Here is a 23,780-nt window from a genome sequence, read left to right on the forward strand (position 1 = left end):
AACCTCTAACATCTTTGATTAGTCTGCCCGTATACCCTTACACATGTAAAGCTTATAGGATGGAGCAATTGGGCAGGCAAAATGGCGCACTACACTGCATGTAGCGGCCACAATACAAATAGTCCTGGATTAGAATTTAGAATAAATTTTCTGCATCTGTACATGAAAATTGGCTTGGCAGTCAAATGATTCAATACTCTGTCTGTAGGCACTATTTACCTTGCAATGTAAACATACCAGCCTTTTTTTAAATTAGTAATACATAGCTATATTAATTTGAATCTCCAGAACAATTGTTGTCCTTACAAAAGATGATAAATGCGAGACATTGGATGCCCTTGCACCGATATTCTAATTGGTTTACGAATACGATTGAATAATTAAAATGCTTATAAATGAAGGCTATTACGTCCTTTGATAATAAAGAGATATTGCCTTTCATTAATTATGCTTAACGCAGCCAGGATTCATTATATTATTAGACGTGACAGATAATTAAAAACAGGATAAATGATTCCGGTTTATTTTCCTGATTGCACTAAGATATTTTTTTTTCGTTTCTGTGAAAGGTTCACAGAAAATAGTTTCGTAACAAGAAATTTTCTTTTAATTTTTTAGCTGATAAAAGCTAATAAAACATAATTTATGTCAATTTATAGTACACACAGTCGAATGTGAATAAACAAAACTTAAATATGAAGTACGATTTACAAATGAAAATTGAGTTTTTAAGAAAATTTCAAGCGTGACATAAAAAAAAACTAAGTGTAACAGGTTTTGCTTTGAAATTCTTCAATTTATATGTATACCTATAAATAGAACGCTAACTTGAACAAAATTTTGGAAAACGTACTACATACATAATCCTCAATACCAGTAAATTCTATAAGCAGTATTAATTTAACAAGTAATTCCTTAAATTGCTAGAAATAATTCCAATTAGTTCCCTAATTAATAACGTCTCTCTAATGAAAACAGCTTTCACTAGCTCGTTATCAAATAACTTGGAAAATTAATTACGTGCCCACAATTACATCCTTTGATCGCAATATCTTAAATCTGGATTATGACCAACCTTCAGGTAAACTGAGTTTAAGAAAGTACTTCTTATTTAACAAAAATGTATCTGAGGGCACGGCAGTGCCACAGCCAAGTATTATTAACCGAATTGAGAATGGTTTCAATTTTTATGCTGTTATAAACCGTAACTTATTAAATTCAATATGTTTTATTTAAACGCGAAAAAATAAACTAATTTGATTTCAGAAGCGTCAAAGTGATTTCCAAACTTTTAAAGTACTTTTTTTTAATTTGCTTGCCATTATAAGTTTTTAAATACAAAGTTTACCATGGTCTTGACTTTTTTCATACCTTTAAACTAATGTTATGCTATTTTTCTCTAAGTTACATAATGAATAGGTCGTGTAGGTCTTAAAAAATTATTCTAGTCTCTTCGAATGCGCTTAATTCTAAAAACATTATAAACAATAGTTAATGTTTTAATTAAATAGGTAGAAGGTAGTAATTAAAAAGATAATTTATTATCCATAAATCATAAGGCTTGACAATAGACTTGACTCTGACGTAACATTTAAAACGATTAGCATAAAGAAAATCTAGAATTTTCACTTGTAGAGTTAGGTAACGGACACAAAATAACTAGCCCTATCTACTAAGAAACGAAACAAAGGTGGTCAAGTCTGTCTGTCTGTCAAACAACAGATGAAACCTTGAGGGCTGATGTTTATTCAACAAGCACGCCATAACATCCGCGCCGTCATATCCAAATTTAAAATTACAAGACGAACCCTGAATACTTTATTATGTATGCGGTACTTCGTCGGTACGAATCTTGTCCCTTTAGAACTTATGTACTTTTATATCATACCTATCATGAATAATCATATTATGATATCGACTATCCAATTAATTAACTTAAAACTATATATTATTGTTCACCTTACCAAAAGACCTACGTACCTCTACGTTTTAAAGTAATTTATTATTTTATTTTATTATCAGGCTACTAAGGCCCATAGACATATACCTTACAGACTAACATCGGGTGTGGAAGATAATTCCACAACAACAACAATATTATTTGAAGACTTGGCGGTAAACCCTCTCGAACGACAAAATAATATAACTGGCATACGAAGTAAAACAATGCCTTGTACAAATAAAAAAATGGTTTTAAGAAAAAGAAACACACACACCCCAGAAAACATAACACTTATTTTCGGCCAGTCCTTAAAATTCAAAAATGTTCGAACATAAGTTCGCATCTTGGAAAACTATAGAGGTTCGTTAGTACATGGTTAGTACGCCTCGCGTCGTCGCAGGCTAAAGTCGTCAGGTGTCGAGAGCTTGTTGCCTCATGCACAAAGGGTCCACGTCAACTTAATAAGTACATACGTACTAGCAAATCGATTGTTTGTCAAGTATGTGATCTGTAATATATTTGTTTACCGCACGGTTTTCTCATAACAAAGGTGTTTGTAGAAGTATTTGCTTTTTATATTTAACAGATCATTACTTACTTGCTTGTTAGGGGATATATTATATACGCATGACTGGTTTGAATTGATATTGGTAATTTCGTCGAATACTGATAAATATAAAAATACTATAGTCTTTACTACCCATCAGAATATTGATAAATGTCTCAGTATGCACATTTATAGAAAAAATAATAAGTATAGCCAGTTTCACTCGATACCAGATACCAATGAAAACGCTTAAGGCATCAAAAGACAAAGGAGATGCATACACAAAACTGAATTAACTCTAAAACATTATGGACCACTTTTGGCAGTTGTGAAAAACAAAAAGAAATCTGTTATTATTAACAATCCTGAAGTAACGTAGATCAGTAATACGATCAGTAAATCGAAAAATAAAATAAATAGTGTAAACAACTTGTAATACAATTATTTACAAGACATGTTTGATTATCCTCTCGGTAACCTTAAAGCGAAGTGACTTTGTTATTCTATTGAATCCAACGTCAACACAAGTCGACCTAAAAGTGAATTGAAGTGTAATGCCCTTATCAGCTTATCCGTCAATTTCTATTATGCATATTGGAATGATTATCATATTTAAATAACTATTGGTCTTTGTGTACTTGGAAAATTCAACGTTCAAGTTTTTAAAGATGGCGCCGTGTGCATGTCATTTTAATCGATGGTTAGATGACTTATTTTATGAATTTAAGAAAAAGAACTTCTCAAACAGAATCTACGTATTGCAACATGATTTTTTTTAATGAAAACAAAAAAGTCCTTACCTACTTGTGTACATTGTTTGTAGATATCTTTTATTATATTTATTTTATAGAGACCTACGTATTAAGCAGAATGCCATATCAATATTATGTAATTGTGATCGCAATGTCAAATAGTTGCGTACATTTCCGCCGTAGCACGCACACTGGCTGGATAATATTATTCTTTGAAATTAATTAATATTAGATTGATATTTAATACATGATAAAAAATTTAATAATAGTTTATCTTTTTCTAAAAAAAGATTCTTAAAATAAAAAAGTATAATTCAATTTAGGCTTGCAGTCTTTTGAATAGAGGGCACTCTAAAGTGGGTTTGTAAAAACATGGCGTCAAAATTTTATTTTAGTCTATAATAGTTATGGTAAGTACTTATTTGCAACGTAACATAATTAATTTATTCATACAACAATAAAGGTACATAGGTAATAAATTAATAATTGTAGCAAAAAATAATGAAAAACAACAATGACTATTAATCTATACTAATATATAAAGCAGAAGAGTTTGTTTGTTTGTTTGAACGCGCTAATCTCAGGAACTACTGGTCCAAATTGAAAAATTCTTTTTGTGTTGAATAGAGCATTAATCGAGGAAGGCTTTAGGCTATAAACCATCACGCTGCGACTAATAGGAGCTAAGATACAATGGAAAATGTGAAAAAAAAACCGGGCAGGTTCATAACCGTAAATCTTAAATCATAACTTATATCTTCTACCCACGGGGACGAAGTCGCGGGCAACAGCTAGTTTTATAATAATACTTAACTGTATAATCCAGATTTATTGCCGATTGTAAACAATAAACAATGAAACATGAAGAATAAATAAAATAAATATTTACTTTTATTATTTACTATTTATTTAATAGCATAGGTTTTTCTTGGCTTTTTATGCATAATATAGTGTAATTTTAACTGTTTCTAATCTGGCAAGACCGCAAAGATTTATTTTTTACTTCCGTTAGTGTTCTATATTTAAATTTCAATTAGAGTAACATAACCCGAAGATTCACATTAGGTTACCAAAAATCCACGGAAATAAAAGTCATAAGCCTTAGGATTAAGGTTCAATTTGATCTGCAGAGTAGATCACTGGCCTCTAACATCTAATTATCTATTAAGTAACTAATCAGATGTATCATATTAAATCACTTCTGTTTGTAACTTTATACTCATTCAATTAAAACCATACCCTGATGGTCTTATTACGTGTCTAGCAAAAGCAATAATTTCGTTTCGTTTTGCATATTTTACATCGCTTAACGCTATGATATTCCCTAATTTTAAAACCATTATTGCGCAATACCGCCGCGGGACATCAAATCGTAAGTACAACGATAGATTTTTTTAACCAGAAATCCTTGTTCCTACGTAATTGACTTTGGATTCCTATTTCATTTCTTTTATAAACTACACTAACTCGGTAATTATTATCAAGACAATGAGGATTCCTTATGATTGGCCGGGTAGGGTTAATCACCGTGACTCATGAACAATATTCAGTGTCATACTACAAAATATACTCACAGACACATAGCATAAGGTTGAATTTCCTATAAAGGAATTCCTTTATTATGACGCCTTGTGCGACGTTTCGTATGTGAATTTTATTATTGTGAACGAAAACAATACAAATTAAAGCAGCGGATGAGCGATAATTTAGTTGTCAGACCTCTTTGGTTATCCGATGTATTCAGTTGGAACTAATACTGTTTGGCTTCCTGCGATATGTGACAAGTCTGGCGTTTTTTAGTAAAGAGGAATCCTCATGTATAGTGTACCCATTTTCACAAGGGCAGAAGTGGGTAGTGTCAGACTCCCACTAACTAAACCTAATCACCCATACAACGTCCGCATTTGATCGATGCGTAGTAAATTGGTGAAGCATGTAATACATCGGGTAAGAATAGTGCAGTCGTGCAAGCGAGAAGTGTGTATGTCGTAAAAGCGAGACGTATAGAGCGCCATCTCTCTTCCACAATGACAACGCTGGTGCGTGGTATAGGGAACTGCCCCTAGGGAAGTGTCAATTAAACACTATCGAATTCATACATAAGTGAACAATTGATGAATTATCATTTTCAATGGTCTCGTGCCACACAACGAAAATTTAAATCATTTTGTTATAATCAGGATATTAGTATATCTTAAAAGAACAAGTTTTCATTTGATTTTGATCAAACATCGAGATATACTGAGATTAGAATTGCGGTCAAACGCATTCAATGTTGTATTAGCGAAGACTATTTTCAGGTCAGTACAGATTACAGATGTGTTGAGAAACTGCAACTACTGTTAGATTGACGGATTTTGGCTGGAGCAATTATGTAGGTCATCTCCAAAAACAAATTAAGATACGTTTACGTTAAATCCAGTGACAGGTAACAGTCTTTTGTTTAGCTATTGATAAACCACTGCAAGGCAAAGGCCTTTCTCCCATTCTTCCACTTGTGACTTACAAACGCACGTTTTCGCACAACGCGTCTTCATACCATTTAACAGTTAACACTTCCACTTTTACAAAAAGGTTTGCGAAGGATAAAAATTTATATCGATAAACGTGTTTAAAAAATACTTAAGGTACGGTTACAACGTTGGCACGTCATTCCGGTTACACAGTACTGCTGTCAGTTTTACCTAACACGCAACAATCTATGCGGAAGCCAGGTAAGACAAGTTTTTCCGCGCTTTTGATACAACGGATTAGTTTTACAATACGCTATTTGTTATAACAGGTGGTAGATATGAACAATGGATGGACGGTAAGACGGTTATATAAGTCAATAATGAAGTGTCTTATAACTTTAAATGTGCTTGATTGTGCTGTTTGTTCAAGAATGGACAAAGGGGTAAATAGATAGAATATTTTTGCATTTTGTAGTACAGGGCTTGTGATGCACTCGTACACTGGTCAGATTATTTAATTGCATTTTGAAAAAATATACTTTATTTAAGAAAACCGTAAAAATAAAAACTAAAGAGCGAAACTTTTTTGAAAATTTGCATGCTACCAAATGACTGCTATTGCATATTAAATTAAAGTTCCGGCGTTCTGAGGTAAAACATTAAAAATATTGACAAATAAGAACCTTTTGGGGTCGGTTTACAATTGAGAAAGGTTGAAGACAACGAAATACATACAATATGTAAGACTTTAGTCCCTGACGACCTAAAAAAATATACCAAAGAGTTTGTATAGCCATAATCGCTTGGATACAAAAAAAGTCGGGTATTGTAGACTTGTGTATGAACTTATGAAGACTTGCATCGCATTGCCATACACCGACACAAAACGCGGATGACGTAGCACGGCCGTTCAGGTTTAGTCAGTAAAAGTCTGACACTACCCATTTCCTCCCCCGAGGGAGTGGGTGTCCATGAGGATTCCCCCGAAAGGGTATTGTAGACTTGAGTTGTGCCGTGTACAATGGGCCAAAAAGTGCTCAGCAACAGGTAAGTTACATAACAAAAGGAAAAGCGAATTAATTTTAAAACAGTTTTTCCCTTTTTCCAATGTTTACAGTATTCCAGCAAAGTGCTCTACCGAGAGATTTTTCAGCCTTGAATGAATTATGAATTTCATCGTCTTGAAAAGAAATTGCTTATTTTTTTTACAAACCATATTTGTAGGATGATTAAAAACGAAATGTTTTACTGAGGAAACGTTAGAGCGATGTTATGAATGATTAAAATATGAGTTTTGTAAAAAAGACTCACAGGTAATAAGATAGAGATTAATATTGTGTATCATCTATCTAAACATGTTTTCATAACAAAGCAAAAAATACCTTTTACTATACTATAATACTAGGAAGGTAATAACATCCAATGAAAATATATACAAATAATAACTACACTCATATTCGGCAACATTTTACTCGCGAACCAAAATAAAAAACAAAACTAACTAACTCAAGTTCTCATTAAAACCCGATACATATTCAATGGACTTGAAAGCATTAAAATCCAATTTCAATGGAACTTGTCCAGACATGGCGTTAGCTCTAATCGTCCGCTGAACTCAACTTATCATTGATGCTGTCTTAGAAACGTAAACATGTTATTCGCAAATCGTGTCCGACGAATCATTCAGGTGACATGTTCTGATAATGGACAGACAGGATGGAAATTATATTATATGTAACTAGCTGTTGCCCGCGACTTCGTTCCCGTGGTTAGAAGATATAAGTTATGATTTATACCTGCCCTATTTTTTCACATTTTCCATTGTATCTTCGCTCTTATTAGTCGCAGCTTGATGGTTTATAGCCTAAAGCCTTCCTCGATGAATGGTCTATTCAACACAAAAATATTTTTTCAATTTGGACCAGTAGTTCCTGAGATTAGCGCGTTCAAACAAACAAACAAACTCTTCAGCTTTATATGTTAGTATATAGATAAATTAATAATAAAGCCAAATGTTATGGTAAATAAATTATCTGTAAGTACTTACAAAGAGGTAAATTTTGAGAATTTGTGACGTTGGACTATAATCTCAAAATTGCGAAATTTATTTCTGAAATTATTTTCTCGATGTCGTAAAGTATTTTTTTTTGCAATTTGGAAATTATTTCGCCAATGGACAGTTACTTTATGTATGTCCTAGGGTATGATATACCAGGCAAGTACCATGAAGTTTATTGGGTACATAGGCCAGACAGTCCTTAACAATTTATTTGCTCTTTACAATGCATTCAGGTTTTATAAATACATTTAGGAACAATTGTGATACCTGAAGAAACGGTTAAGTTAAGGTTTTTTGTGACTCGTTAAAGCTGCTAAGCAAATTAAATTTGGTGTGACTTATGGAGGTAGCTAGCACAATTACTGCACGGCTAGCCAATTGGTATAAGATCACTACCCCTAACCCGATGCGCACGATGTGTCGTGTGTATACCCGTGAAGGACATGTTTTTGAGTGTGTGATGACGAGCAGTTTTTTCTAAGTCTCTTAGCATGTTACTTGAATGTTTAGGAAATCTCTCATATTCTTATAACGGAGTCGTTAAAAATATATATATACATATATATGTACGATAACATAAATATGTTTTTCCCACGAACAACAAAATGACGTTACTGTGGAGTAGGTTAGTTTTGAGATAAACTGCGGGCGATTATATTAGAAATCATTTGTCTATAGATTTTATCGATGAAAAATAGTCGATTATTAACGATGATTGAATTAGGAACCGATAACAAGTGGAGATAATTGTCATAGACAAACAATCTAAGATTGTATCTCGTACAGCAACTAGCAACTAATTCGGTAAAGATTGGCGACGATGATATATAGTTATCGTTATAATTAAGAACATTAGGGAAAATTTTGATAGTTTTCCTATTCGCAGTATTAGTATTTTATCTTTCAGAACCATCCATGGATAAAGAGGATTCATCAACAGCTGGAATGTTAGTTAATGACACAACGGTTTTCTTATGCGTATTTTTTTTAAGTATTCGCGTTTCATAGCATTTCAGCTCGCGATTATAGACTCGTGTCGTATGATTATAGAGTCCGGTTGGGTCCGAAACTAGTCGGGCGATGCTAAACATTTGTATCATTTGCGAATGAAAGTAACTTTAAATAGTATAAATAGGTCATACAATTGCAGACAATCTTCTTCAAATGCAAAAATCGTCTGAAGATTAACAAGTAAGATAATATGACGTGATAAAAGCTTTTTGTTTTCTATTCTATCTTCTCTCACGCAATTCAATAAAAACAATAAACAATTTCATCAATCCAGTACAAATTTTCAAACTATAAAATTAAACAATTCAATAGATATTACGTTATACGCTTACTCTAAAACAATACAGTGTGATGCAACACTAGGCAGGGGGGTGGGGAACAATCAACAACTGGTCATAACAATAGTAACAATGAGTTGCAACATAACAGCCACGCATGCGTAATAATACTGCTAGTTTACCTGATACAGTTACTGTTGTGAACTAGGTGGAAAACTTGGGAAAATTGTTACGAAAATTGACTGTTGGATAGGATTAAATAGAAGTGTATGGCACTTTTAGTTCAGAAAAAAACTGAGGGGACATCCTTCGATTGAATTTTATACGAATCGTTTGACAGAATCAATATATCACCAACGTGAAAATCGTTGACACGAGAGAAAGTCCAATTTTTAATAAAATTCGCCTTGTGAATGTTGGATATAGCTGCCAAAAGCAAAAACAAGCATAAGTATGTATTTCTAGGGCCACCTCCATACAATATTAAATACAGACCACTTACCCCTTCATACCATATTATATCAAATTCATTATGCAACTGAAGAAGCCACAAACACAGTCGCAATCATTAACATTTGAAACATTAATGTGTTATCATTGATGCATATTTGATAAACGGTATCTTAGACCCATCACGATTGTTATCACAGAATTATTCAAATTGAAGCGTCATGATTAGTATGGAAAATGAGGTGCTAAAGTTCAAACATGCATACGAATTATATAATTATGCAAAAAGAAGAAAAAAAGACTGTTGAAATTGTGAAAGAAAGAGACAACAGTCTATGCTATGTATCGTGCCGTTTCGTTTCCACAACTACAGGAATATTTCTCTAAGATGTCGGGTTAGGACCCCACAATCTATATCTATACTAATATATAAAGCTAAAGAGTTTGTTTGTTTGTTTGAACGCGCTAATCTCAGGAACTACTGGTCCAAACTGAAAAAATATTTTTGTGTTGACCATTCATCCAGGAAGGCTTTAGGCTAAACCATCACGCTGCGACTAATAAGAGCAAAGATACAATGGAAAATGTGAAAAAAACAGGGCAGGTATAAATCATAACTTATATCTTCTACCCACGCGGACGAAGTCGCGGGCAACAGCTAGTGTATCTATAAATAGTAGCTTGTGAACTAACCCCTCATAAGTCAATATCCTGTACAGCCCTTATAGTAGGGGTGGTCATCATAGCGTAATTCCAATCATTAACCGGTATTGTATTGTGCAAGGGAAAATAGACTTTATGAACACAGTTTATTAATATTGTAATATTTCAGTAATTTCTAGTAAATTTTATTTTAGACGTTAAGAAATTCCGCAATCATGTATCTTTTACTTCAGGTGGTAAAGATCTTTTCAGTTTAATTGACTTAGCGGCAAAATTTCAAAAGCCACATTGCCTTTTCAAAATGATGCGACATTTGAAACAAGATTACTAAACAGAATATACACAAACAAACAGTATATTGCCCAAATAAATAATTCCACCGAAGTTTCTTTACAGCAAACAAATTGAATAGGTGAGATCTTTACGAAACGTGGTAAACATGAAAAGTAATGAAAACAAGATGCCAGCTTAGTAAAATCAGCATGTAAAGTGAAACAAACTTTATCGGCAGCCAGCAATAAGGTTCAAAATATTTTGACAAGGATAAGATCAGGGTATATGTCTTAGAATGATTTTATAATGTGCGGTGACCTACTTAAGTCATCATAAGCTTGTTTTATGTGCCTACAAACGGATTAACTTGGGCGTAAACTTCGTCTTGAGGTATCTTTTCTTTGATGTGATGTAGTTTGGTAAGAGATTACTTAACCACTTCGTCTACATTGAATTCGAGATGTCAGAAATAGAAATTATAATTTACAGGGTATACCAATATTAAACAAGTTACTAGATTTTACTTGTACATACCAGTACAATGAGCTCAAACAAGTGTAAGTTGCGACTGTGGGAGAGAGTCAGCACTATTCAAATATACCTTTTACCTTATCGTCATCTCGCTCTTATATAGCCTCAGTAAACGCTAGTATCTTACGTCGTCATGCGTAAGCGGAAGACTGATTAAGACAAAGAGCCGGCGATCATTACTTTTATTTATCTAAACAGTTGCATAATCACAATATTATTAATACCAACCAATGAATCAGGTACACTAACATCCGCCACCACCCTATACAATCATCTTACACCTGACTGTTAATAGTACTGGCCACTACCGTGATACCCGTGGTTTATTAGATGCTCTGCCAGATCTACAAGTTTTTCTTCCTGACAAAAGTAGCCTGTGTTAAACTTGGGTTATCTGACTCCTGACAGTAACGAAGCAGATCCCATTGAAGGAGCTCTCCTAGGGTTTGTAGGAGAAAACGAAGCAGTCCCTTTTGGTCGCCTTCTATAGGGAATAGAGGAGCATTAAAGTGGTTTTAGCTGTATAGTCTGCCACACCCCTTCCCCTCTATCAGGGATAAGGGAGCCCACGAAGGTTTTGACAGGGTCATAAAATAAAGTATTAGCTACCTATAGACTGTACTATCGTGCCTATTAAGAAACATACTAACGATAGATTTCATTTTAGGATCATTTTATAGATGAGTTTTGATTCAGGATAAAGGGAATAGTATCGCATTCAATTAAAAATTCTATTAAAAAGCCTAAATCAGATAGCTATATTTTTTGCTATGACATCGAGTTATACCGTAATTCTAAATTCACAAAGTGATTGACATATATTTAGAAGCTCTTATTACCTCAATTGATTATTCAGTGGAAGTGGGAAGGACTGACCCTCGGATTTTGCAAGGCTGATTGGCAGAATCAGGTGTGGGTAATTTAATCTGCTGTCAAATCTACTGATCCCGTCCGAGATTGTTTGATCAAGATCCAAATCACTGTTCGACAGGTGATTATTAAATTTTTATATTGATTGCCTTTCAGATACTGGCGAAAATGACGCAAAATTGACCACGTGTTTAAGCAAAGTGTATGTATGAGTATATCATCTCTATGACGAAAAACAAATTATAACTTAATTTGAGTATTTTTTGCATTTGGAAAAGTTTTGAATGGAACTAGTCTATCTTTTTCATGCGAATTTCATATCGGAACCGCGCAACCGCTCATTAAAAAGTGCCTGAAACGGAGAACTAAAAACCAAAATCTTTTGGTTTCGATTTCGAGAAGCCAGTTTACTTTTAAAGCACTTCTTGAAAATAAAATCTATACTATACTATTATAAGCCTTAGCCTTTGTGCCAAACTTCGATACGATAATAATTTGATCAAAATTCTGGTCTAGTGCAGTCCAATCTCACGAGTACCGAGTTATCAAGTATCAAAGGATGTCTCGCCTCATGGAACGCACGTTTTCCCATTACCAAAGTGTTTGGATTCCATCGATCGATATGAGCTTCGCTATTCAGGCTCATAAGTTCTGTAGTAGATTTTGTCCGAAACTTTGTCTATATACCGAAACAAGATTTCACTAGATAGGATAGAATAGATGAGTGGAATAAGTCATCTTGATAAGCCGACCGTGCGCGACGTGTCGCGGGTTCGATCCCCACGACGGAGAAACGATTGTGTGAACCACGAGTGTGTTGTGGATGTGGCCCTGCGGCTCAACAATTTAATTCCTCAGTGCAGGAGTCGATTTTTTTAAATAACTCCAGGGTTTCAACTTTCAAATCAATTCCATAAAAATAATAATCAGAATTTTCGTGCAAAATTGTTAGCTTCAGTTTAACACGTAACAATGACGTCAAATAAATTGAAATTCATTTAAAATTTTAACATTATTATGTTTGTACACAATGCGCGTACATTGCATGAAATCAATTATTACAGTTGTGTTGTGTGTTCAATTTTCAAACGTCATATACATAAGTACAGTCATCTGTATTTAAATTAAATTCGTGTTCGCCCAGAAAATCACGAAAAATATTAAATAGTGTACAAACAACGTTTTTGGAAGTAAAACAAAAGAATTACATTTCATGAAACCAGTTTCCGAACTAGGTAATGATTGATACTCTCAAACATATTTGATCGTGTCAAGAACGTTTTAGTCTTCAGTGATATGTATCACCTATCTATTTGGTCTTTTATCGCGTAAATAAAAAGTGTAGATGATGAAAATAGTTGAAATCTCGTGTGACGTCAATCATTAGTACCTACACTTTTACCGACAACTGACGATGTTAGCCCTCACTTCCGTAAGTTTCACCATCCTTAGATACGTTGTATCTTAATATTTTTTAAGTAATTATGTAAAATAAAATTTTAAGTTCTTATCCAATATTTCTTTTTAATTCGTCTGATGAACCATAATCAGTTTCTCTTGGGTCAAATACCCTTACCTCATCCTTTATTAGTACTTGCAAGCGAAAGCTAACAAGATGTCGGATCACAGATCTTTCAAATACCCATTCGATACCATATTTCCAAATAGACAGCATGTCATTTCCCATTTTCAAACAATAATACTTTATAATTTTCCTTTTAAAAATAATTATTGTAACTATAAATAGATTCTCTTACATAATTTCCACGTTTGTCTGGACGTTTCACTAGCATCATTACCGCTGTTATTGCATGCCACCACGATAATACTAAACTATAAATTCTTGAGGACATCTCGCGCGCACTCATGACGTTTTCTCAATTGACGTAAATTTTCTCGCAAAATTAATTAACTCTATCTATAAGTGCTATAAGTGTTTGACTTATTGTAAATGTATTTAGCATAAATAGACTTTTATTTCATGTTAATTAGACATAATTTTTCTATTTGTACAATAAAGAGTGTTATTAACCTTTTATCTCAAGGTTTCGTTTTTATTTTAGGTTCCTTTATTAACTGCGTCATTAACACTATAATTAAAAACTGTAAAAAGGGCACAGAAGAAACGTAATAATGATCACATCATTTTTGACTGAACGGGATGTCTAGATATTAAAGTGTAAAATCAATTAAGTCTAACAATTAGATTTCAAATAATGATAGTCAAATGATTAAGGGCTCCTGACGTCACTAGCCAAAATTCAGTAGTCGACGTCACAATCCTGCTCTGCCAAACTTTAATGCCTTTTATTATCTAGATATATAGATTATATTAGATTATCATAGAGTAGATGATACTTTATAAAGCTTGTTAATATCAATGTTTTCTTTCAAAAAGTTACATTTAGTATACATTTGTATTAATATTTTCTTTACACTAATGACAAAATTGAGCAATAATATAGGTGGTAATACTGGTAATTGATACTACGCATCAGGAAGTATTTAATACGAGTTTCGATTACAATGGCGTCAACAACAAATAGATACAATATAATTGACGTATTTCTCTACATTTTCAAGAGTTATCATTGTTTTTTTTTTATACTGACAGGAAGGTGAATAAAAATGTAGAACGAAAAGAGGCTTTATTTCATTGAAATAAAGCTCAATTCCTACATAGCCGTTACAATTCCTACATGCCTGAGGAATTACTTTCACACACGTCATCTAGTCTCAAACTAAGCAAAGCTTGTGTTATGAGAACTAGATACCTGAAATATACTTATATATTTTTGAATACATATATAATATAGATAAATAACATCCAGCCACATAATGAATGATCATGCTCATCAAACAAACATTTGTCCTGGGTGGGAATCAAACCCACGACCACCGGTATAGCAGTCAGGGCCACTAACCACTAGACCAACAATCCAGTCAGGTTCATATTTAACAATATCGCAGGACACTCACGCATATTTATCGATATCGCCCGACTAGTTGACGGTTCGCCGTCGCATCACTCCAGTTGTGAACGAAACTATTCGGTCGATCCCGGAAAATACTCGTGAATAAATAGCTGTATCATTTAACTGTACAATTTGTAACTAGTTGTAAGTCATAAACACATGTGCAGTAATTGATTTAGTACCATTAAGTGATAATTACCACTTTATCAGGAAAAGAAAGGAATTGATTACGTCATTGGCTTATCTCGTAATGATTATGCTCGCAAAATCGAGTGTTAATACGTCAATGCAAACACATGCGATTCTTAATAATCTACGTAGTTTTATGAAATAAGGACTGATTTAGTCAATTGTTTTAAATTTTATATAAGATTTTAATATAAAACATTGACGCAGTTGTTTCGATTTTTTTTTGTCCACCTTCGAAAGCGCTAACAATTCTTTTAATCGAATCCATTTTGGGATTGATTGATCGATTTTGAATCAGGAAGTAGATTCTTAATTCACATGAAAAGACGAGTTCATTTTCAACCGACTTCAAAAGAGTGGGGTTCTCAATTCTTCTGTATTTTTTTAAAGTTTGTTACCTCATAATTAATGACTTTATGAACCGATTTTGTTAATTATTTTTTATTTAATGTGATATAGATGTCAGTTGTCAAAAAAAAACATTTTATATTATTATAAACAGCGATGACAAAAAAAGGGAAAACACTGATTGGGCTCAATGTTTTCTAAAGAATTTCTTGTCATACAGCTGCAAACTTACACATAAATGTTTCACCGAGTTTTACATAAGCAAAAGATAATGGAGTATCTTATCAAAATGTAAATATACACGATCTATTTGTTTTAATTCTGCTGTGTAAAACGGAGAAGTTAAAGAAACAAATGAAACCTACATGTTTCTCCTTCAGAATTTAGTCTATCAAAGGTTGTCTGTAAAAGAGCTTTTAAAGACCGCCTATTGTAGCACCATGTAACTATTTATTTGTGTCCAATCCTGGGTCCCAATTCTGATATTTACAATGGCCGATGAATTAATGAAAATTGGCTTATATTGACACTTTTTCTCATTCTATTAAGCATTTTTCCTACAATAATTGGAAATTCAGTGAGGGACGGTCCACCTATAATAATGTGGTGAGCAATAAAGAATATTCTATCTATCTAAATAAATATGGTTTTTCCTTTATGTGCTGCTGAAAGGCGGTGCTGCAATTTTTTTTATTGCTGAAAATTCTGAGCAATGTTGGACTTTGAGGCGGGTGGGACACACATTCACAAAAAATATCACTATGTATTTTTTTTTATTGTTATGTTTTAATGTTTTTTTTTTTTTGCTATTAGTATTATTGTGTGTTTCAACTGATGTTAAATAAATTATTTCTTTCTTTCTTTACAAGAGAGTAAGTAATAAGCGGGATTGTCTGAAAAGTTGGTTTTGCCTGTATCTATTATATTACAAAACGTGGACTATTTATAATGATAGGTTAAAGTTATGTGGACGTTTTGTAATAAAGAAAGTTCACCCAATCAATTTGTTAATCTTAAGCATATTTGTACGGAACACTTAAGTGTCGGGAATCGGACTTAGACTTGGCCGTTTATTTGAACCTGGCTTCACGAATTCCCAGGATGCTCAAGCCTCTCGTCAAAAAACACTACAAAAATGTTATAAACCCGCTTAAATTAAATTGCTAACGTTGCTAATGGACCCGGGTTTAAAAACAAAGCTATACAAGACGTACGATGATTTTTATTTATAAAAAAATTAACCTTTCGAGCGGTCATTTTCGATGTAAATTATGTGCCAAATAAATAATTAATATAATTTTATTCTAATAATCACAAGGACTTTGCACAATAATTTAATAACATAACGACAAGTTATTTTAAAATGTTTGTTTTGCCTATAATAATACTCACCTACATCAAATATTTAATGTTTATAGCTTATACGATCCCATAAATCAAAGTTACGATACCTTCTAGCAAATTATTTTTAAACATACCCACTGACACAGAATCGAAAGTGTTTTGCGAAACAAACCTATAAATCTACGAAAGGTCACTCACCTCTGATGTCTCCGTGTATTCCTCTCCATGTTCATCCTTATATGTGATGTTTATGTTGGCGACAGTATACGTGTCGCTCGGGAACCGGTCGTCCGCCGGCCCGTACCGCACCGACTCCAACTCACTGCCAGGGTTATGGCACCCCACTAACACCACCCACCCGAACGCCGCCAACCCAGACCACAAACCACGCATCTTCATACCTTACACATTCGATAATAAAACTTCAAAAATGTCACACAATACGCAGGCACGCTCACTCGAACCGTATACGAACACACTTGGCTAACGGTCGATATGTTTTTAAACATTGGCGAGCGAAACGATAGCAGTCGTACAGCACTATTAACACGTCTCGGTTGATGCGCGACCGGCTACGATGTGACGGTAAATATGAAACGACAACACTTTATCAGCGCTGCTATCGGTTAACGAAAACAGACGCACTGGATTAAGTTATGAACACGATAGCATATCGCGGGTATTTAGCACAACACTAGCTGCCTTGGGGAGCTCTGGTAGTGTTCTTCGTTCCAGTTTTGAATTTTGCTTTTTTTATGCAAAGGTCAGGATGCGTTCGGCCAGTTTGTTTCGCTAGCTTTGTTTTTCTTTGAAGTCGACTGCTGCCCCATAACCGGCCAGGAACTTGACAGCGGCAGGCACCTAGAACAATAGAACAGTGACGTCAGACTTATAGTAATTCGGTTTATGGTCATGTAGCCGGTCATAGATATCAATTACTCTGCTTTATAGGTTATCCATACATGATATGCAGTATGTTTAAATTCTGAGACTGTGAGACAATTAGTTACAATTGTTTCAAGATTTGGGCAATTGAAGTGAGAAAACTTTAATTTTTATTTTTTTCTCGACATTGCTCAATGTTACAGCAATACAATTATCTCTATGACATCATCAAAGCAATGGCTGACGACAACATTTCTAGAACATAATAACGGCTATAAAATACTTTTTTTACAACAATAACAAGGATAAAACAGGTCACAAACAATCAATCATTTTTATATTAAATCAGTATCAATTGTTTAGAACAATAATTTATCTATACTAGAGCATTTAGACGATGACTTACAAAGTATTAAGGTTATATCAAATAGACAATTTTCAAAGAATTATGGAATGACGTGCAAATCAAACATCTCAGTTTTTTTTAAATATTATTTAAAACCTGTCTTAATAACGCGACTTATAAGTAAGAGCGAGACACGCTTATCATCATATATAGCGTTATCTCGCTGCCACAAGAACAGCTCGTTTTAAGAGTTCATGGTGCAGGCATTGTTGTAATAGATAAACATTACCTTTCCTTTTCTCAACACACAAGGTAACAAGGTTTTCAATGAATGTCACTGAGTATCTGCTTGGTGGATTTACAATTGAGCAAGTATTGTCAAACTTCACAGTAAAGTGTGAAGGTTGGATAAACTTCAAGAGATCAATGCGAAAGGAACAAATACCGCCATTAAACTTAATTTGAATAAAGAATAAATTGATTACGGCCAGTAACGTCAACGTTTTTACTTTTAAAGTTAGAGGTTGAGGCAATGTTCCTGAAAGTTTCGATTTAATTTATTGCTGCTTTCTAATAATGAAGTTCAAATAGAGACCCGCTCATGTTTATAGTGATACTAGCTGACCCAGCAAACGTTGTTTTGCCGAATATTTTTTTTTCTAGTTGTATGTATTTTTGATGCCACATTATAAAAAAAATAAAATCAAACAATTTCGTCCAAAAAATAAAATATTTTTTTTAGTGTGAGCATCCCTTATCACTGCGAAATAGATCGGGCGGTTAAGCACCGAATTAACGCAGGATGGATGAAATGGCGGCAGGTAACGGGAACGATTTGTGACCCCCACATTCCCCTTAAATTTAAGGGGAAGATCTATAAGAGCATTGTCAGACCTGCTGTCTTGTATGGATCAGAGTGCTGGGCGACAAAAGGGATGAATGAAATACAATTGCATGCAGCAGAGATGAGAATGTTAAGAGGAATGTGTGGTGTTACGAGAGCGGATAGAGTAAGAAATGAGTATATAAGGGGAAGTTTGAAAGTGGCACCGGTTACAGAGAAACTACGTGGTAACCGGCTGTCAGGGTATGGGCATGTTATGCGGAGGAATGAAAATCATGTGGTAAGGAAGGCGTTAAGCATGGATGTGGATGGATATAGGGGGAGAGGACGACCAAAGAAACGATGGATGGATTGTGTGAAAGACGATATGGCTGTAAAGTGTGTTTCTTGTGAGATGACGGCCGATAGGAAGGTATGGAAGAAGATGACATGTTGCGCCGACCCCAAATAAAATAATTGGGATAAGGGCAGGGGAATGATCCCTTATCACTTAGGGTACAATAATGTTGTTCTATCCTCAGACCTACCCAATATGTATACAAAATTTCATAAAAATCGGTCTAACCGTTTCGGAGGAGTACGGTAACTAACATTGTGACACGGGAATTTTATATATTATATTTTTTTATTGCCTAATATCAGGCAATACAGAAACGCTATCAACAGTCTAGACATTCAAACGCAGGTACAGCCTAATCTTTTATCACTGTCATAGTAGGTCAATGTAATCTTAAAAAAAACGGCCAAGTGCGAGTCGGCCTCGTACCTTTAAGATGTTTGCGCAAAACTGTAATTGGTTGGTGATAATTAAATTTGAAGTTACCCACAAAATTTGTCACCCAACAAGTTTATAACCGTAAAAAACTCAACTTCAACTCGATCCTAAAGTTAAGTATCTTAGTATGATGTCGTAGGGGCAATAGAAATACAAAGTCTTTAAAAAAAATCTAATGACTAGCCAACACGGTTCATGATATATATACAGTCTGGTAACAGACGGATGGACGCCGACAGTGGTGCCTCTGTAATAGGCACAGCAGGGTTCCGTTATTACACATAGTCCAAAGAATCCTAAAAAAGCAATGACGTCTTATACCAATATCAGAAAGATAGTATAGATAATTTAGTCTAGATAGCAATAGAATAAGCATCAGTATGTATTTACGTACAATTTTATTCGATCTAAATAGGTCGTTCGGTGCGGTCAATAGCCTATGAAAAACTTCAATGTGTGAATCATTGATAGTTTGTATTGCTAATTTTCATTGAATTTTTAATACGTGAAGGAATAAGGTATTTTTTCCCACATTTTTATACACTCACTTTCTTGTTGGAGTCGTTCCTGTTGGATTTTTGTAACTCAATTTTGAGGCACTTTCCGATAAACTAGCAGGATGAAATTTTCAGGATAGCTTCAAACCCGATGACAATGCACTTTACAACAATAAATTCTGTCAAAAATTGATAAAATTTGACACTTAAAAACGTTTTTTGAATCTCTTTTATTATTTCATTTATACACTCACTTTCTTGTTTGTTTGTTTGTCGTTCCTGTTGGATTTTTGTAACTCAATTTTGAGGCACCTCCCGATAAGCTAACAAGCTGAAATTTTCTGGATAGCTTCAAACCCGATGACAATGCAATTTACAACTATAACAACAGCAGGACTGATTTTGATAAAAATTAAATGGAGTGATATTTAAAAACATGGGTATTTAGATTTTTTTAATCTATTCATTATTATTAAATATGGTAGGTATAGGTATTTTACGAGTCTTTGGCATGCAGTGGGATTGTCCGAAAGGGTTACTGTGGCTCCGATGCAGGAAAGGCAAAGTCGGTACGATTTTCTATAAAATAAATTTGTATTTCGTAATTGTCATGCATTTGTTTTTTTTTTGCATTTGCTTGAAAGTCTAGAATGTTTGCTTGTAGATACCTACATAAATATTCACAATTTACGTGTGATCGACCGCTAATGACCGTGATCGTAAGTATTAACTCCTTGCTATTCGCAACTGTGTTTTGTATTAAAATAATTGTAATTGAGATGATGTCACTGACCTTCGGAACGTTAACTTGTCAATAAGTCCATATGATAAGTATTTTCTGAAGTGACTCATGTTTTTGTGATATTCAATTATTTATACATATACAAACATAGCTGTTGATCTCAATTATCATATATTGATCTTTGATAGTTATTTTTGGAGTTCCGAACCTAAAGGGTAATAACGAAACCCTACTGCTAAAGAACCGCTGTCTTTCTGTCCGTCTGTCACCCGGCTGTGTCTCATGAACCATGTCAATAACAAGACAGTTGAAATTTTCACTAAAGATGGATTTCTGTTGACGAAACTTGAAGCGTTTTTGAAACGGCCATAAATTTGTTGGGTTAGAGATATACTTTTACGGAACCCTCAATTATGATAGTCAGACTTGCACTTGACCTGTCATTTTTTTAATTTAAAGAATACATCCAACATATAAATACCTTAACTGTGTAGGTCAAATAAGGTATTCAGCCTCATCCGATAATATTTAAGTCAACCTCATATAACTTGTACAGAGGTTGTATAGAAGACAACTAATCTTAAATCTCAATCCCTTTATGTCACACCTGCGTTTTCACAGAGGATTGTTAAAATAATCCATTATCATGATCAAAAAAAACAAAATCATAAAACATATCATCGTACTTAACCTACAAACCAATTGCATATTTTATAGCATAAATCAGACAGTATTAACCAAATCTATATTCTATGGATCAGTCAGTCATTGAACTTGATAACATCTTAGACAAATGACCTTCAAAAGTAGGATGTCAGTTCATTGCCATTTATAAAGGGATGGATTTATGGTGAAGGTTTAGGAAAAAGGCCTATAAGTGGCATTGGCTTAATCAAGTTGCGTGGCGTTGGCCCGAAGACAGGACGTTGTTCCTTGTTCAAGGTGCGGCAAGTTCATTCCACTGTGTGCCGGTGTTTTATCTAATCACTAGAATTTGCACGCGAGTCTGCCTGTGTTACTAAAATACTATCGTTTGATCCTGACAGGTGCGACAATATGACGTTTTCAAAGTCATGACGTAGTTTCCTAATCTTTCTAAAACACCACTAAGGAATGATGAAGGAAAAACTAAAAAAAATATGAAATTCGTTTTGAAATTGTAATCCGAAATCGCCAATCCGGTGAGAGCTAGCGTGGTGATTAATACTTAAACCTTCTCAATGTGGGAAAAGGCCTGTACCCAGGTAAAGGCTGTTACTATCATTAAACTATGTATTTGGAACATCAAATGACTCTATACAAAAATGAATTGAAATATTTGTGAGCAAGTACAGATGCAGCAGGTTTTAGCGAATCTAAAGCCTGTCTTTGTTCTTTATGTCTATTCATGTGCGGTCAACCATACATTTGTATGACGTCTAGATTGCATGGGATTTTAAACGGTGTAACGTCAGTAGACTTAACAACACGTATTTATAATGTTGTAGTTTTATATTTGTTTATGTTATTGTTTTCTTTACATTAAACCATCTAATAAATAATCCACAAATTCCGCATAGCGCCATCTAGTGTCAAACTAGGCATAGCTTGTATTATGAGTACTAGACAAAATAATGATAAGCATACCTACTTATATGACAACTGAAACATTACACCAGCCACGAACAAATTATTGTGATCATAACACAAAGATTTGCATTGCGTGGAAATCGAATCCTCGACCTCCGGTATAGCAGTCAACTCGTTGCCGCTTCGTCTACAACTTGTGTTGTAAACCTGCAGTAGACGAGGTTAAGATATTTCCAATTTTTTCCAACTCAGTTCATATCTGGCTGAAAAAGTGTCGTGTTTCGCTTAACTCCAGGACAATCAATTGAGTATATATGTAAATATTCAACCTTTTACACTTGACGCATTAATGCATTATCAGTTGATGGTCTGATCTCGTATATACAAGCTTTTAGGCTCGCGTACCTATGTATATGGTGATAGTAGCCTGAATCGTCGGGCATCGGAAAAATACGTCGACTTATGACGAAGTACCCAAAAGTATCAGATAGATTTTGATAAACCAACCTTTCTTGGTGTCCAAAGGGTAAAAATAAACTCTATTACTAAGGTATCAATATGGTATCAATATATGTCAAGTGTACGTTTGTCACTCATTATCATCATCGTCTCATTAACCGTTGTATGATAATATATTTCTGTTTAACAACCAAAATCTAACAATAAGGCTAAATCGGTGGGTTTCCATTTTATTCCAGCCTTTTTGTACGGAACCCTCACTGCCGGGAGTTTAACTCGCGCTTTCCCGGATTTTATATCCCATCACTATAAAACATCAAAAACTAAGCCAGAAAAGTTGTTGACCAGAAAATTCTTTGTTTGCGAAGGCCGTTATAACAATGTTGGCACAATTTTTTACTAAGCCGCTTTGCATTGTTTGTCTCATCTCGGTCTCAAGATCAAGTCCATGAAGTGACGTCACGATACGAAAAAGTGTATTTAGTAGGTAAACGCTTACGTATACACCTGTCTACAATGTCTAGTGAATGTTTATACTTTGAATTGTAAATAATAAGGCTGTTTACACATGCAACTCTGGTGAAGACAAAATTAGAGTGAAAAGGATCAGTGATTGTGAGATCGAAAACAGTTTTTTGATACAAAAAGGTATTTGACAAAAAAAAAATCTGTTAGACAGATTTTCAAAAAACATTGGATACGTATTTTTTCTTTTAACTCGTCAGCAAGGGGATACAGTGATTTAAAGTCACCTGTAACGTCACTTGCCAGTGCATTTTCTCCTAGCAAGTGGTGTTTTAAAACCCACCACCAAACGTAATTGCTTTTTATCTTAATAACTTTTTAATATTTTGATAAAATGAATAATACTTATTCAATATTTTTTGTTAATCTGCCTGATGGACTAAAGATGACTATACAGGTTTATATTATAAGACTTAGTCGCATACCCTATAGCGTCACCTGACAGTGTCGTCC

The 23,780-nt window shown here is 34.1% G+C and overlaps 1 protein-coding gene across 4 annotated transcripts in view; it reads right to left on the minus strand.

Annotated features, from left to right (window-relative positions):
• Nucleotides 1-17,601, minus strand: part of LOC113499827 (protein goliath) — a 55,097-nt gene extending 37,496 nt beyond the window's left edge. For 2 of the 4 annotated variants that reach the window (XM_026880379.1, XM_026880378.1), the window contains exon 1: nt 16,884-17,582. In XM_026880379.1, the coding sequence (XP_026736180.1) occupies nt 16,884-17,084 (201 nt within the window). In that variant the 5' untranslated portion in view covers nt 17,085-17,582. Of the gene's footprint in view, nt 1-16,883 lie in introns of all 4 variants that reach the window. The other 2 variants (XM_026880376.1, XM_026880377.1) reach the window with 2 other exon arrangements.
• Nucleotides 17,602-23,780: the final 6,179 nt, after the last annotated feature.

This window comes from Trichoplusia ni, chromosome 13 (assembly GCF_003590095.1).
Source record: "Trichoplusia ni isolate ovarian cell line Hi5 chromosome 13, tn1, whole genome shotgun sequence".
Lineage (NCBI taxonomy): Eukaryota > Metazoa > Arthropoda > Insecta > Lepidoptera > Noctuidae > Trichoplusia > Trichoplusia ni.